This window comes from Lagenorhynchus albirostris, chromosome 4, assembly GCF_949774975.1.
Source record: "Lagenorhynchus albirostris chromosome 4, mLagAlb1.1, whole genome shotgun sequence".
Classification (NCBI taxonomy): domain Eukaryota; kingdom Metazoa; phylum Chordata; class Mammalia; order Artiodactyla; family Delphinidae; genus Lagenorhynchus; species Lagenorhynchus albirostris.
This window is the reverse complement of record NC_083098.1, coordinates 134,471,470-134,487,950: the sequence shown is the minus strand read 5'-3', so window position 1 is coordinate 134,487,950 and position 16,481 is coordinate 134,471,470. Positions and strand designations below refer to the sequence as shown.

General features: G+C 35.4%; 1 protein-coding gene across 4 annotated transcripts in view; it reads right to left on the bottom strand.

The window, feature by feature from the left end:
* Positions 1–16,481, bottom strand: part of LARP1B (La ribonucleoprotein 1B) — a 127,855-nt gene that overhangs the window by 43,574 nt on the left and 67,800 nt on the right. For all 4 annotated transcript variants that reach the window (XM_060148700.1, XM_060148701.1, XM_060148702.1 and 1 more), the window contains one exon: positions 10,058–10,181. In XM_060148700.1, coding sequence (XP_060004683.1) covers positions 10,058–10,181 — 124 coding nt within the window. The remainder of the gene's footprint in view (positions 1–10,057; positions 10,182–16,481) is intronic.

The window sequence follows — 16,481 nt, the reverse complement described above, 5'->3', positions numbered from 1 at the left end:
AATGAGAAGCCTGCGCACCGCAAAGAGTAGCCCCCGCTCACCACAACTAGAGAAAGCCCACATGCAGCAACGAAGACCCAGCACAGCCAAAAATAAAAACTAAATAAATAAATAAAGTGTGTATTTCAGTGTAAGCACACTTTAAAAAACAAAACAAAACAATATATTGTTGAGTTCTTCTACAGGAACTAAGGTCCCACCCAGGTGGAAGACGGTTAACTTCAGGCTCAGCACAAGAGTCCTAGAACACTGCCCTGTTACCTCACCACCAACCAGTCAGAAGAAAGTCCCAAACCCAGCAGCCCTCACCCCAAATTCTGCCTATAAAAACTTTTCCCTGAAAACCATAAGGAAGTTTGGGCTTTTGAGCACAAGCCACTGTTCTCCTTGCATGGCCCTGCAATAAACCTTTCTCTGCTCAAAAAAAAAAAAAAAAGAAAAAGAAAATCTTTGGATTTTGGATTAAGCAGAGATTTCTTACCTAGACACCAGACACCAAAAGCATAATCCACAAAAAAAATTTTAAATTGCACATCATTAAAAATAAGAAGTTCACATCAGTATCCCACAAGCTGTGCAGCATGGAAAAAAAAAAGTTCTACTCTTCAAAAGGCACTCTTTTTTTTATTTTTGGCCATGCCACGTGGCTTGCAGGATCTCAGTTTCCCAACCAGGGACTGAACCCAGGCAATGGCAGTGAAAGCACGGTATCCTAACTACTAGACCACCAGGGAACTCCCAAAAGGTCCTCTTAAGAAAATGAAAAGATAATCTCTAGATTGGGAGAAGATATGTGCAAATTACATATGTAATAAAGACTTGAACCAGAATAAATAGCTCTCAAAGGTCAGTAAGAAAACTCAAAAAAAGTCAAAATATTTGAGCAGTCACCTCACCAAAGATATACTGATGGCAAATAACCACATGAAAAGATGCTCAGCATGTTTAGTCACAATGAGATACTAATACATACCTATTAGAATGGCAAATTTTTTAAAAAACTTACGATACTAAGTGCTCGTGAGGACGTGGAGCTACTGGAATCCTCATACATTGCTGACGGGAATGCAAAATGACACAGCCACTTTGGAAAACCATTAGAAAGTTTCTTATAAAGTTAAACATACACTTACCACATGACCCAGCAATCCCACTAAGTATTTACCCAAGTGAAATGAAGACTTATAGTCTCATCTAAACCTATAAGCAAATATTTATAGCATCTTTATTCATAATCACCAAAACTAAAAACAACCCACACGTTCTTCAACTAATGCTTACATCCATGTAACAGAATATTACTTACCAGTAAAAAGGAACAAATAACACACAAAAATATGGATGAATCTCAAATGCATTATACTAAGTGAAAGAAGTCAGACTCAAAGGGCTACACTCTATACAATCCCATTCATATGATATTCTGGTAAAGGCAAAACTATAGGAGTAGAAAATAGAAAAGAGGCTGCCAAAGGCTAGGCATGAGGTTGACTACAAACAAGCATGGGAGAATTTGTGGGGAGTAATGGAACTGTGCTATAATTTGAGTAGGTGGTAGTTACATGAGTGCATCTGTCAAAATTCCCAAAACTGTATATCCAACAAGTGTGAAATTTACTGAATATAAATTATACTTAATTTTTTTAAAGAAAATAAAGAAAGAAGATAACTCTGGATCCTTGTAAGGTGGAATGAAAGGAAAGAGACAGATTAGGAGTTATTATAATTAACCAGTGGTAAAATGATGGTGGCTTTTGCCAGGGTGATAGAAGTAGAGAGGGTAAGAAGTAGTTAGGTTCTGAATATATTTTAAAGGGCAATTGATATAAAGGAATAAGAAGGAATAAGAAATAGAAGTTGAAAAAGAAAGGGATCAAAGACAACATCAAGATTTTTTTTTACCCATACAACTAGAAAGATGCAGTTAACATTTATAGAGATGTAGGAGTCTGGGAGGAGAAGTCCTTGGAAAGGTGTGGTAATTCAGACTTTGGATTTTGAACATACAAAGTTTGACATGTTTATAAAATATCCAAGTGAAACTGTTGACTACACAGTTGGTTATTTATATGGAATATAGGATGGAGTCTGTACACATAAATTTGACACTCATTGGTATAAGGATTCTATTTAAAACCATGAAATTAAATGCTATTACCTGAGGAGTTATTTAGGATCAGAAAGAGAAGAGACTTGAAGACTAGGTGCTAAAGCATCCAAAGCTTGGGGAAATGGGGAAGAACCAGCAAATAAGACTCCCTGAAGTACAATGAGAACTAAGTAAATAGTGTATAGGAAGAATGTGTTTCAAGACAGAGAATGATTGATCCAATGCTGTTGGGGAAGATGATGATTGATATGACCCCTCTTAAACACAGAGATCTCTAGAGGCACTATCAAAAGCTGATTTGGGGTGTGAGGGGCAAAAGTCTGTTTGAATCGGGTATAGGGGATAAACAGGAAGATAGATATTAAAGACAGTGAAAACAAACACTTTTTTTTTTGCTTTACATTCTATTTTGTAATAGCAATAGCAGTTCTTTTTATTACCATCGCTGTTTTATAGCACTTTGCATCCTTTTGCCTTTCAATCTTTCTGTATACTTATGACATACCAACAGCACAGAGCTGAATATTCTTTAAATCTAATCTATAATTGTCTTTATAACTGAAAGTTAATCTATTCAACGTTTCTTATCATAGCAATATACTGATTTCTATTCTTAATTTTTGCTTATTCTTTCTGTTCATATTTTTTTAAATTGGAGATTATAGCACATGAAGATTAATAAATGTATATATAGATTTAAAACTACAGTTGATTTAGAAATGAGAACAAGAAATTAAGTATGGAAAAAAATTAAGCTTTCTAAAAACACTGTATTAAAAAAAAATCTTTTGGTAAATATCTGAGACTTTACTTAAAGAGCTTAATCACTTATAACCCAGGAAGACAATATTTAAAAGAAACACAGAGTTGGTACTCACAAATCCACCAACTACGCTAATACATAAATTACAGATTCAGGCAAACCCATTTGCAGACTTTCCAAATGGGATTCCTCCCTTTTCTCAGGAATTAAACACTACATTAATTTTTATTTTTACCTCCCCTTGCTCTTCATGGTTTCTACAGGCTATGCATGTATCCATGAATTTTATACGATGGCATTAAATTGATACATCCTCTACTTTTATGATTAACCCATTTTGTCACATGTAGCTTTAGTTCTTTCATTTTCCACTGCTGCATATTTTTCCTTTCTATGAATATGACACATATTATATTCTACTATAAATGGGTATTTTTTTAGTTTTCTTTTTTTTAATATTATGAACAATGTTGCTATAAATGTTCTTTTTGGTAAACATTTGCAACAGTATCTCTTGAAGTGAAACTGCTGGGTTATAATATGTCACCATGGTTTTAACTGGCAAATCGCAGCAAAGTAGAGTATAATATCTTTTCATATTTACCAGCCATACAGTTTTCCTCTATGTGAAGCTCCAGTTTATGTTTTGTCAACTACTTTTTCTACTGATGTTAATCTTTTTTCATATTGACTTTTTAAAATAGAAGTATAGTTGATTTACAATATTATATTCATTTCAGACATACAACATAATTCAATATTTTTATGGATTATGCTCCATTTAAAGTTATTACAAAACAATGGCTATATTCCCATGTACTATGCAATATATCCTTGTTGCTTATGTATTTTATACATAGTAGTTTGTATCTCTCCCCTCGCCCCTTCCCTCTAATTTTTTAAAATATTTATTTATTTTTGGCTGCATTGGGTCTTCGTTGTTGCGCGAGGGCTTTCTCTAGTTGCGGCAAGTGGGGGATACTCTTCATTGCGGTGTGCAGGCTTCTCGTTGCAGTAGCTTCTCTTGTTGAGGAGCAAGGGCTCTAGGTGCACAGGCTTTAGTAGTTGTGGCTCATGGGCTCTACAGCGCAGGCTCAGTAGTTGTGGTGCACGGGCTTAGTTGCTCTGCAGCATTGTGGGATCTTTCTGGTCCAGGGATCGAACCCGTGTCCCCTGCACTGGCAGGTAGATTCTTAACTACTGCACCAGCAGGGAAGTCCCTCTTCCCTCTAATTCTCTGTTACTTTTATGCATTGTAAAATTTATCTCTTTGGGACTTAACAACTTGGGAACATGCTCATGGGATGATATTAAGTAAAATGAGTAAAATGAAGAGTGGTAGATATGATGCAATCCGAACTGTGCATACGGGAGAATATTTACTTATTGGCAATGGAAGGTGCTGATGGTTGACCAGATCACTGTCTTTAAGAAGGCTCCATTTTCAAATGAATCATATGTATTTTTGTAGCTGTGAACCATATCCTCCATGCTGCTTTCCTTTTGAAAATGGGATACTATCTTTTTTCCCTTTGCACAGAGCAGTATATCTGCCCAGTTAACAATAAAAATTATTGAGATTATCAGGGGACGAGAGTGTAATCTGTAGTTTATTCCAAGACTTTGCATATCTATTTTTTTTTTTTTTTTTTTTTTTTTGGTACGCGGGCGTCTCACTGTTGTGGCCTCTCCCGTTGCGGAGCACAGTGGCCATGGCTCACGGGCCCAGCCGCTCCACGGCATGTGGGATCTTCCCGGACCGGGGGCACGAACCCGCGTCCCGCAATCGGCAGGCTGACTCTCAACCACTGCGCCACCAGGGAAGCCCTGAATATCTCTTTAATAGTTCTCATAGGGTATAGTCCAAGGTGCCAAACTGAACAAAGATGCTAACATGAAATCTTCGTTTATTTAAAATGTGGTCACTTCTTTTATCATGAAAAAATTACACACACTAACTCTGACTTCAATAATAACTTTAAATCACTTTGAGTCACTGAATTTTAAAACTGTATTGTATGGCAGAATTTATTAAAAAGTTAAAAGTAGGGCTTCCCTGGTGGCGCAGTGGTTGAGAGTCTGCCTGCCGATGCAGGGAACACAGGTTCGTGCCCGGTTCCGGGAGGATCCCACATGCCGCGGAGTGGCTAGACTCATGAGCCATGGCTGCTGAGCCTGCGCGTCCGGAGCCTGTGCTCCGCAACGGGAGAGGCCACAACAGTGAGAGGCCCACATACCGCAAAAAAAAAAAAAAAAAAAGTTAAAAGTAGATCCCGGGAATTTAAGTAAATTAATTAATTAAATAAAATACATCTCTTGGGACTTTAATTCTATGATGTGGTGAGGAGCATAAATTATCAATTTTAATTTACTCAAATTAAACAACACAAAAAATCTTGTAATTAGACTAAACATCCTTAGTGGAATACCCTAAGAATGTTAAAAAAAAAAGTTTAAAAGTATAAAGTTTTTAAAATTTCAAAGCTTAAAAATTTAAAGAATTTTTTTAAAAGTAAGCTTCTTTTAGTATTTATAGTAATATTATTTAATATTATTGTTATTCTGAAGCTACTATATCATAGGATAAACAATTTTGTTACTGTGCTTAGGAATGATATTTTTTTCACATAAGTAAAACGTTGTACAAATATAAAATCTAACAAATTAAAATTAAAATCTGTAATCCTAAATTTGAACAAAAACTATCAATATAAATTTGTAATGTAATTTTCCTTAAAAAAATTTCCAAGCTCTTTCAATAGAAAAGGCCTAGAAACAATGACCAACTCAGTAGCAACTAGAGTACTGACAAAGCTCAACCACCTGGCAAACAAGACAGTTAAGAGTCCAACTCCAGGGACTTCCCTGGTGGTCCAGTGGTAAAGGATCCGCTTTCCAATGCAGGAGACTGGAACTGCAGCTTCAATCCCAGGTCTGGGAAGATTCCACATGCCACAGAGCAACTAAGCCCGCACACCACAACCACTGAGCCTGCTCACCTCAACTAGAGAGCCCATGTGCCGCAAACTACAGAGCCCATGAGCTCTGGAGCCTGCGCGCCACAACTACAGAGCCCATGCACTCTGGTGCCTGTGAGCCACAACTAGAGAGAGAAAACCCACATGCCACAACTAGAGAGAAGCCCGCACACCTCAATGAAGAGCCCATGCACTGCAACGAAAGATCCCGTGTGCCGCAACTAAGACCCGATGCAGCCAAAAATAATAAATATAAACAAATGAAAAAATAGTATTTTAAAAAAAGAGTCCAACTCTATTATCACAGAACAAAGCAATGAAACGTGGATTTGGAGCTAAAAGTCAATAAACTAATAATTGGCCCAAGTATCAATAAGACAGTAGAGTAAAACCCATATAATGTATTTATGAGATCAGAGTGATAATTTTCTCTTTTTTCAATTGAAGTATAGTTGATGTACAATAGTATATAAGTTGTAGGTGTACAATATAGTGATTCACAATTTTTAAATGTTATACTCCATTTATAGTTATTATAAAATATTGGCTATATTCCCCATGTTGTACAATATACCCTTGTAGCTTATTTTACACATAATAGTTTGTACCTCTTAATCCCCTAACCTCATAATCCCTCTCCCACCTTCCCTCTCCCCACTGGTAACCACTAGTTTGTTTGTTATATCTGTGAGTCTGTTTCTTTCCTGCTATATTCACTAGTTTGTATTTTTTAGATTCCACATATAAGTGAGATCATAGGGTATCTGTCTTTCTCTGATTTATTTCACTTAGTATAATGTCCTTCAAGTCCATCCATGTTGCTGAAAATGCCAAAATTTTGTTCCTTTTTTATGGCTGAGTAGTATTCCATTGTATATCTCTATATACCACATCTTCTTTATCCATTCATCTGTTGATACACACTTAGGTTGTTTCCATACTTTGGCAATTGTAAATAATGCTGCTATGAACATTGGGGTACATGTGTCTTTATTTTAAATTAGTGTTTTGTTTTTTTAGATATATACCCAGGACTGGAATTGCCAGGTCATATGGTGGTTCTACTTTTAGTTCTTTGAGAAACCTCCATACTGCTTTCCACAGTGGCTCCACCAATTTATATTCCCACCGACAATGTAGGAGGGTTCCCTTTCTCCACACCCTTGCCAACATTTGTTATTTGTGTTCTTTTGGATGACAGCCATCCTGACAGGTGTGAGATGGTATTTCATTGTGTTTTTTTTGTGGTTTTTTTTGGCGGTACACGGGCCTCTCACTGCTGTGGCCTCTTCCATAGCGGAGCACAGGCTCCGGACGTGCAGGCTCAGCAGCCATGGCTCATGGGCCCAGCCGCTCTGCAGCATGTGGGATCTTCCCGGACCAGGGCACAAACCCGTGTCCCCTTCATCGGCAGGTGGACTCTCTACCACTGAGCCACCAGGGAAGCCCTCATTGTGGTTTTGATTTACATTTCCTTGATTAGCAATGCTGAGCATCTTTTCATGTGCCTGTTGGCCACCTGCAGGTCCTCTTAGGAAAAATGTCTATTCAGTTTTTCAGCCCTTTTTTAAATCAGGTTGTTTGCTTTTTTGATGGTCCATTGTATGAGCTGCTTATATATTTTGGATATTAACCCTTTACTGGTCATATCATTTGCAAACAATTTCTCCCATTCAGTAGGTTGTCATTTCCTTTCGTCGATGGTTTCCTTTGCCATGCAAAATCTTTTATGTTTAATTAGGTCCCATTTGTTTATTTTTGCTTTTATTTCCTTTGCTTTAGGAGAAAGATGCAAAAAACATTCCTGTGATTTATGTCACAGAGTGTCATGCCCAAGTCTTCCTCTAGGAGTTTTATGGCTTCTGGTCTTACATTTAGGTCTTTAATCCATTTTGAGTTTATTTTGTATATGATGTAGAGAATGTTCTAATTTCATTATTGCACATGTAGCTGTCCAGCTTTCCAAGCACCATTTATTGAAGAGACTGTCTTTTCTCCACTGTACATTCTTGCCTCCTTTGTTGTAGACTAATTGACCAGAGGTGCGTGGGTTTATTTCTGGGCTTTCTATCCTGTTCTACTGATCTGTATGTATGCTTTTGTGCCATTACCATACTGCTTTGATTACTGTAGCTTTGTAGTATCGTCTTAAGTCTGGGATCCTGACTCCTCCAGCTCTGTTTTTCTTTCTCAAGATTGCTTTGGCTATTCCGGGTCTTTTGTGTTTCCATGCAAATTTTAAAATTATTTGTTCTAGTTCTGTGACAAATGCCATTGATATTCTGATAGATATTGCATTGAATCTGTTGATTGCCTTGGGTAGTATGGTCATTTTAACAATATTAATTCTTCCAATCCAAGAAAATGGTATATATCTCCATCTGTTTGTGTTGTCTTCAATTTCTTTCATCAGTGACTTATAGTTTTCCAAGTACAGGTCTTTCACCTCCTTAGGTAGGTTTATTCCTAGGTATTTTATTCTTTTTGATGGGGTTGTAATTGGGATTGTTTCCTTAATTTCTCTTTCTGATAGTTCATTGCTACTGTATGGAAATGCAACTGATTTCTGTATATTAATTTCATATCCTGCAACTTTACCAAATTTTTTGATGAGCTCTAATAGTTTTGATCATAGTGATAATTTTAAAATAAAACAAAAAACCCAAAAAATCTCCTCATTGGTCAGCAAAGAAAGATGTAGAGAACCAGCTCATTACTTTGAAAACTAGTAAACAAAGTGAAAGAATTAAGCATTTATTCCCTTTCCTATAAGAACTCTATCTCAGGAAAAACAAATAGTCAAGGGAAATCCTCCTTATGGAAGTAATCTACTAAATTAAGAAGGAATTATGAAAATAGAATTATCACTATTTTGAAGCCCCTTGTGAAATAAACCTTCAAGCGATGATTATCAAAGAGAGACACCAAAGAGAGACAATCGGGCATTATGTGCCTCCTGGTATAAGTATTCAACACAACATATGACATATTCTTGCACAAATATGAGCCTCAATCTGATCAAGCCTCTGTATCAAAATCACAGTTAAAGAAAATTCAGGACCAGAAAATGGTTGGATGAAACCATGGGATGCAATCAGCAAAGTCCAGAATGTAAGAAATTCTACAGGACAAACAATCTAGTTTCTACAACAATAAAGTTCAAGGGAAAAAAAACACAACAGTATGAACCTATACACTAAAAGAGACATATCAACCTACTGCAATGTTTGGAGTTTATATGGATTCTGATTGTTTTTTTAAGTGATGAATGAGAAAATCTGAACACCAATTAGATATTTTATATTAAGGAATTACTGTTAATTTTAGATGTGATAATGGTACTGATTTATGTGTAAAATAGGTAGTCCTTATCTTATCAAAGATACATACAGAAATATTTAGGAATGAAAAAATATGAATAATATGATTGGGAGTTTGTTTCAAAATAATCCAAGTGGGAGGTAAAGAGAATGAGTGGAGTCAAGATGAAATAAAATCGGCTATGAGATGATAAAGCAGCTAATGGGTAGGTAATGGGTACATGGGGTTTCATTATACAATTTGCTTTATTTTTGTATATGTCTGAAGTTTTCCAAATTAAAAGTTTTTCTTTAACCTGCCTTCAGGAAAAACTATAATAAAATCAGTTACACTTGCCTGAAAATGTCAGATTCAATTTTACGAATCGCCCAAATGTACTTACACTTTCACACAAAGATAAGGCCTTAAAGCAAAAGAATGATGCTAGTGGTATATTTTAAGGAATCAGCAAGTGAGTGAAAATTTTTCCTTATTTTGCAAAGAGAAGCATTCCCAGCAATCTCAAAGTCAAAAGAGACACATAAAGAAACCAACCAATTCAGCCTACTTTTAAGTAAGCGTTTGGGTTTGAGCATGAGGTGGTGTTATAATAGACAACTCCTGGATCACCTTTGTGATTACCTGCCTATTCACCAAGAGTTAAGATGGGCTTCCAACTATGATCATTTACTACATGGCTGTCTTACCAAATTTACAATCTGTAGTTTTAAGTCTCTAAAATGTTTTGAAGTTCACCAAAGAATAAATAAAAGTTGAGTTTTAAAATTCTAGTCTTTTACCAGATATCTAAATGTTTTCCACAAATAAAAAAGAAGCAAACTTTAAAAACAATTTAGAACTGTCTTAATATTATTCAGACACTTACACAAAAGCAGATTTACATACCTTGCCTGGACTGTGAAGGTGCTACAGGAACTTCTTGGTTTGGCTCAAAAGGAAGTTCAGGTGTTAGGTTTTCAAACTGCTCTTTACTAATGAGATTTAGCTTCTTAAAGTTCTCAACTTCTTGCTGAAGTAGAATGGAGGAATCTAATTACTAAACTGGCTAATAGAGTAACCAACAGACAATAATCGATATAATCTCAAAAAATGAGTTTTAAAAACAGGAATTGATTGCAACCGAATAGAAAAGATGTTCTAATAAAGAATCTAGCATTATACTTAATAATAATTAATATTCAGAGTTTAAAAGAGGCATCAAGAACCCTAAAATATTATGACTATTTTATAATTAAAATACATTATAAGAACATACATTCTTATCATTAACTATTTGTTGAGCATTTACACACAAGACCAGTAGAGTATTATAGAGGTTACAAAGTAATCCAAATTCATGTTCCCTACGCTTAAGGAATTTACAAGTTAGATGGAAAGAAAGAAATGCACACATAAAAATAATATTAGACAGTGTATGAAAAGTGGATAGTATTTGGTATAAGAATTGAGATCATAAGGGAGGCATCACAGAAGAGATGGGACAAAGCAGCTCCTTAGAATGAGAATTTAGAGAAAGGGAAAAGCATCCTAAATTAGGTACTATGAGCAAAGATGAGAAGCTTGGAATAAGCAATCATTTATTAGAAGATAATTCAGTAAATGACAAAATTTGTTTAGAACCAGTGGTCTGGTAAGGAAGCTGGAGAAAGCTAATAGATCTTTAACACTAGTCCAAGAAGTTTCTGCCTCTTTTTCTAATAGTGGGAAACATGTGATGAAACATAAACCTAGATGGCTCTGAAGGTTCATTTCCAAACCCCTTTTATAAGCTTAGTAGCAAGGATGCTGCGTAGGTCTAAGCTGTTGGCTCAAAGGAAAAATGGGCCCATCCCTGCCCCTAGGGCCCCTTTCTAATTTTTGTTACATAATCACATAGATGTTCCCTGCCCTGACCTACATATATGTAAAACATTACAGAGGTGGAGGCCATTCTCTACTGGAAGGTCATTGGGCCATAATGCATGAAGACTATCGAAGCCTGGCTGAAGCTGTGGGAAAAAAAAAAAGAGTTTGAGGGACTACTTGCATTCTATTACTTCTGGTAAGTTTTCCCCAATAAACTCTGTATCACATCTACACTATTCCTCAGTGCTAATTGGCCCATGACCCTTTACAGAGTTAACATCTAAAAAGAGTGTAAGGAGGTAAAAGACATGACAAAAGTATCTGTCTGATGAGCCAAATTAAACATCATCATTACAAAATAGTTGTGGCATCTTGCTCTTAACAGCTATCCAAACAATCTTTTCCTTCTGTCTTCAAACATGAATGTTACTTGACAGCTCACACCATTTATTAGATCCAGTTAGCCTTTTAAAGTAGGATCTATCTTCTTTTCATGAAAATGCCTTAAATGATTACTTCCCCTATACCAAAATTGCTTTCCCAAAAGTCTTCAATAAGCTCTTCAAGCTAATTGAGTCATTACTCTTCACTGTCCCTTATCTTGCTACAGAGCTTGCTATTAGCAACTCCCACTTCAATGAACATTTATTGTATGTTTATCATATACCAAAAATGAATAAACACAGTTCTATTCTGATGGGAACACAAATACGTTTCTGTTTTGTTTTTAACTTTTAAAACTAAGTATGGTATAACACACCGCCGCTTACATATATATGTATACACACACACTAGAGAAGGGCATAAATCATAGGTATATATCTCAATAAGTCCAAAGTGAACAGACCTGTGGAACCACCATTCGAGTAAAGATGATATAACTAGCACACTAGAAGTACCCTTCATGCTCCTTCCTATCACTGCCCTGTCTTTCTTCCTAAAGACAGCCAATACTCAGACTTTAATTCTTTAGATTCATTTCTCCTGTTTTTGAATTTTATAAAAAAGTAATCACAATGTATGGTTTCCTTAACACAAAATTATCTTTATGAGATTCATCTATAGTTTGTGGCTCTACAGTAGAGGTCAACAAACTAAAGCCCCTAAATGCCAAAGTTTGTCTTTGTAAATAGTTTCATTGGAACACAACCGCATCCATTTGTTTACATATTGTACACGGCTGCTCCAATGCTACAACTGCAGGGTTGAGTAGTTGCCATAATCAACGTATGACATACAAAGCCTAAAATATTTACTACATAGCTCTTTACAGAAAAAGTTTGTCCATCCCTGCTCTACGGTACTCTATTGTATGATCAAACCACAATTTTAAAAAATCCATTCTAGGGACTTCCCTGGTGGCACAGTGGTTAAGAATCTGCCTGCCAATGCAGGGGACACAGGTTTGAGCCCTGGTCCGGGAAGATCCCACATGCCACGGAGCAACTAAGCCCGTGCACCACAACAACTGAGCCTGCGCTCTAGAGCCCACGAACCACAACTACTGAGCCCACGTGCCACAGCTACTGAAGCCTGCATGCCTAGAGCCCGTGTTCCGCAACAAGAGAAGCCACCGCAATGAGAAGCCTGCACACCACAATGAAGACAGCCCCCGCTCACCGCAACTAGAGAAAGCACACGTGCAGCAATGAAGACCCAACGCAGTCAAAAATATTAATTATTTTTTTTTAAAAAAGATAAATACAAAAATCCATTCTACTGTTGATGAGCATCAGGTCCTTTCCAGACTATAGCTGCTATAAATAATGTTGCTATAAGTATGTTTTATACAGAACACTTATTTGGTGAACATATGTTTTTTTACCTTTTTGTAAACTGTAGTTGATATACAATATTATATGTCACAAGTATACAATACAGTAATGCACAATTTTTAAAGTTTATACTCCATTTATAGTTACTATAAAATATTGGCTATATTCCCTGGATATGTACAACATATCCTTGTAGCTTATCCTATACCTAATAGTTTGTACTTCTTATTACCCCACCCCTATATTGCCCATCCCCGCTTCCCTCTCCCTACTGGTAACCACTAGTTTGTTCTCTATATCTGTGAGTCTGTTTCTTTTTTGTTATATTCACTACTTTGTTGTATTTTTTAGATTCCACATATAAATGAGATCATACAGTATTTTGTCTTTCTCTGACTTACTCACTTAGCGTAATGCCCTCCAAGTCCATCCACTTTACTGCAAACGGCAAAATTTTGTTCTTTTTTTATGGCTGAGTAGTGTTCCATTGTGTGTGTGTGTGTGTGTGTGTGTGTGTGTGTGTATACCACATCTTCTTTATCCATTCATCTTTTGATGCACACTTAGGTTGCTTCCATATTTTGGCAATTGTACATAATGCTGCTATGAACATTGGGTGCAAGTGTCTTTTTAAATTAGTGGTTTTTGTTTTTTTCAGGTATATATCCAGGACTGGAAATTCCAGGTCACATGGTAGTTCTACTTTTAGTTTTTTGAGAAACCTCCATACTATTTACCACAGTGGCTCCACCAATTTACATTCCCACCAACAGTGTAGGAGGGTTCCCTTTTCTCCAAACCCTTGCCAACATTTGTTATTGTGTTCTTTTAGATGAGAGCCATCCTGACGGGTGTGAGATGACATTTCATTGTGGTTTTCATTTACATTTCCCTGATGATTAGTGATGCTGAGCATCTTTTCATGTGCCTGTTAACCACCTGCATATTCTCTTAGGAAAAATGCTTATTCAGTTCTTTGGCCCATTTTTTAATCGGGTTTCTTTTTTTTTTTTTTTGATGTTAAGTTGTATGAGTTGCTTATACATGTTGGATATTAACCACTTATTGGTCATACCATTTGCAAATAATTTCTCCCATTCAGTAGGTTGTCATCTCCTTTTGTCGATGGTTTCCTTTGCCATGCAAAATCTTTTAAGTTTAATTAGGTCCCACTTATTTATTCTTGTTTTTATTTCCCTTACTTTAGGAGATGAATCCCAAAAATATTCCTGTGATTTATGACAACATATATTTTTATTGAGTATTTACTAGGAGTGAAATTGCTGAATCAGGTGGTGCACTTCAACTTTCGTAGAAAATGCAAATGTTTTCATAGTAGTTGTACCTATTTACATTCCCATTAGCAGTATATCAAAGTTCCTATTGCTCTACATCCTCATCAACACTTGGTATTGTCAGTTTTTAAAAATTTAGTCTTTCTGAAAAGGACCAAACTATGGATATAAACTACATTTTGGATGGACCTCAAGGGCATTATGATTTTAAAAAAATATCAATCTCAAACAGTAACATGCTGTATGATTCCATTTATATAACATTCTCAAAATGACAACATTATAGAGATGGAGAACAGATTAATGGCTACCAGGGATTAGGAATAGCAGAAGGGAGGGAGATGGGTGTAAGTTTAATAGCACAAGGGAGATTTTTGTGGTGATAAAATAATTCAGTGCCTTGACTTTTATAGTAGTTATGTGAATCTACATGTGATAAAATGATAGAGAAGTATACACACACATTTGTGATAATAAACATCAATTTCCTGGTTTTAATATTGTGGTTTAATTATCTAAGCTATCAGATTTAATTAGATTTAATTATCTAAGATAACCTTTCAAGGTTATCTGGGTGAAGCATACACTGGACCTCTCTGCACTATTTTTCCAGCTTCCTATGAATCTATAATTATCTCAAAAATTTGAAAAATTTAAATATGTAGCCACTCTGGTAGATGTGTTATCTCATTGTGGTTTTAATTTGTATTTCTCTGATTATTAATAATGATGAAAACCTTTAGTATATTTTATTTGGATAATTTTTTTGTGTGATATGACTACCCAATTCTATTGCTCATTTTCCTATACAGCTGTCTTTCTCATTGATTTGTGTATGAGTTCTTTACAAAATGTTGTAAATGTCTTTTTTCTACTCTGTACCTTACCTTTTCACTCTTTTATGGTATCTTCTGTTGAAAAGTTCTTTTTAATGTAGTACATTTTATCAATCATTTGCTTCATTGTGTTATTTCCTGTTTAGTAAATCTTTCTGTACTAAAAGATCATGGAAATAGTATATTAATCTTTTATGAGTTTTATTATTTTGACTTTCACATTTAAAACTACAATATATCTAGAATTGATTTTTCTGTGTATGGTATAAGGGTTAATGTGCACTTGAAAAGAATGTGAATTCTGCAGATGTCAGGTGCAGTATTTCATCTCTGTCAATTAAGCCAAGTTTCTTAACTGTTTTGTTCACATTTCCCACATCCTTACTGATTTTTTCATCTGCTTGCTATATCTTGCATCTTTCTTGGTAAGGTGTATTAAAATCTCCCACTATGATTATAAATTTGTCTACGTACACCTATCAATTTTTGTCTTATATATTTTGAGGCTGCTATTAAATGCATACAAGTTTAGAACTAATATATTTTCTGGTGCAACTAAACCTTTTATGATTATGAAATGTCCCATTTAATCCTGAATAATTCTTTTTGCCTTAAAAATCCACTTTACCCATAGAGTTATACCAACTTTGTTGTGGTTAGTGTCAATATTTATTTAAATCTACACATGTATTTACCATTTCCATTGCTCTTTATTCCTTTCTGTACCTTCACCTTCTTCCTGGAACCATTTTCCTTTGCCTAAAATACTTCTTTGTACTTTCTTTAAAGCGTAGCTGCTGAAAATAAATTTTCTCAGTTTTCATATGTCTGTTGGTTATTTCACCTTCATTTTAAACAGCTGCATTGAGATACAATTTACATACCATAAAATTCACCTATATTAAGTGTACCCTTCAACTATTTGTTTACCTTTATTTCTGAACACTAGTTCCCTTCCAGTACTGTGATTACACCACTCAATTGTCTCCTGACTTCCATTATTTCTGCTGAAAAGTTAGCTGTAAGTCTTACTATTGATGCTTTTAAAGAAGTTTGTCCTTTTTCTCTGGCTTTTGTTATTTATTTTCAGCAGTTTTAAATTATAACCTTGATGTGGTTTTCTTTATATTTATATTCTTTGGAGTTCATAGGACCTCTTGAATTTATCTCTTGTTATATCTTTCATCGGTTTTGGTAAAACGTCAGCCATAATTTCTTCAAATAATATTTCTGCCTTATCCTCTCACTCCTCTCTTCTGAGAATCCAATCAAATGTATGTTTGAGCTTGGGACTGTATCTCCTATGTCTCTGACAACAGTTTCTTTATTTTCCACTTTTTTTGCTCCATGCTTCACTCTTGATTTTTTCTTAACCCATCTTAGTAATTCTGTATTCAGCGTGTACTTATCTACTGTTAAGCCAGTTCATTGCACTCATTTTATATTTTTCATTTCCAGAATTTCAGTTAGATTCCTTTTTAAAATTTCTACTTCTGATTAAATTCTCCATTGTACCTTTTTAAAAATCATGTTAATAATAACTAAAGTCTGATAACTC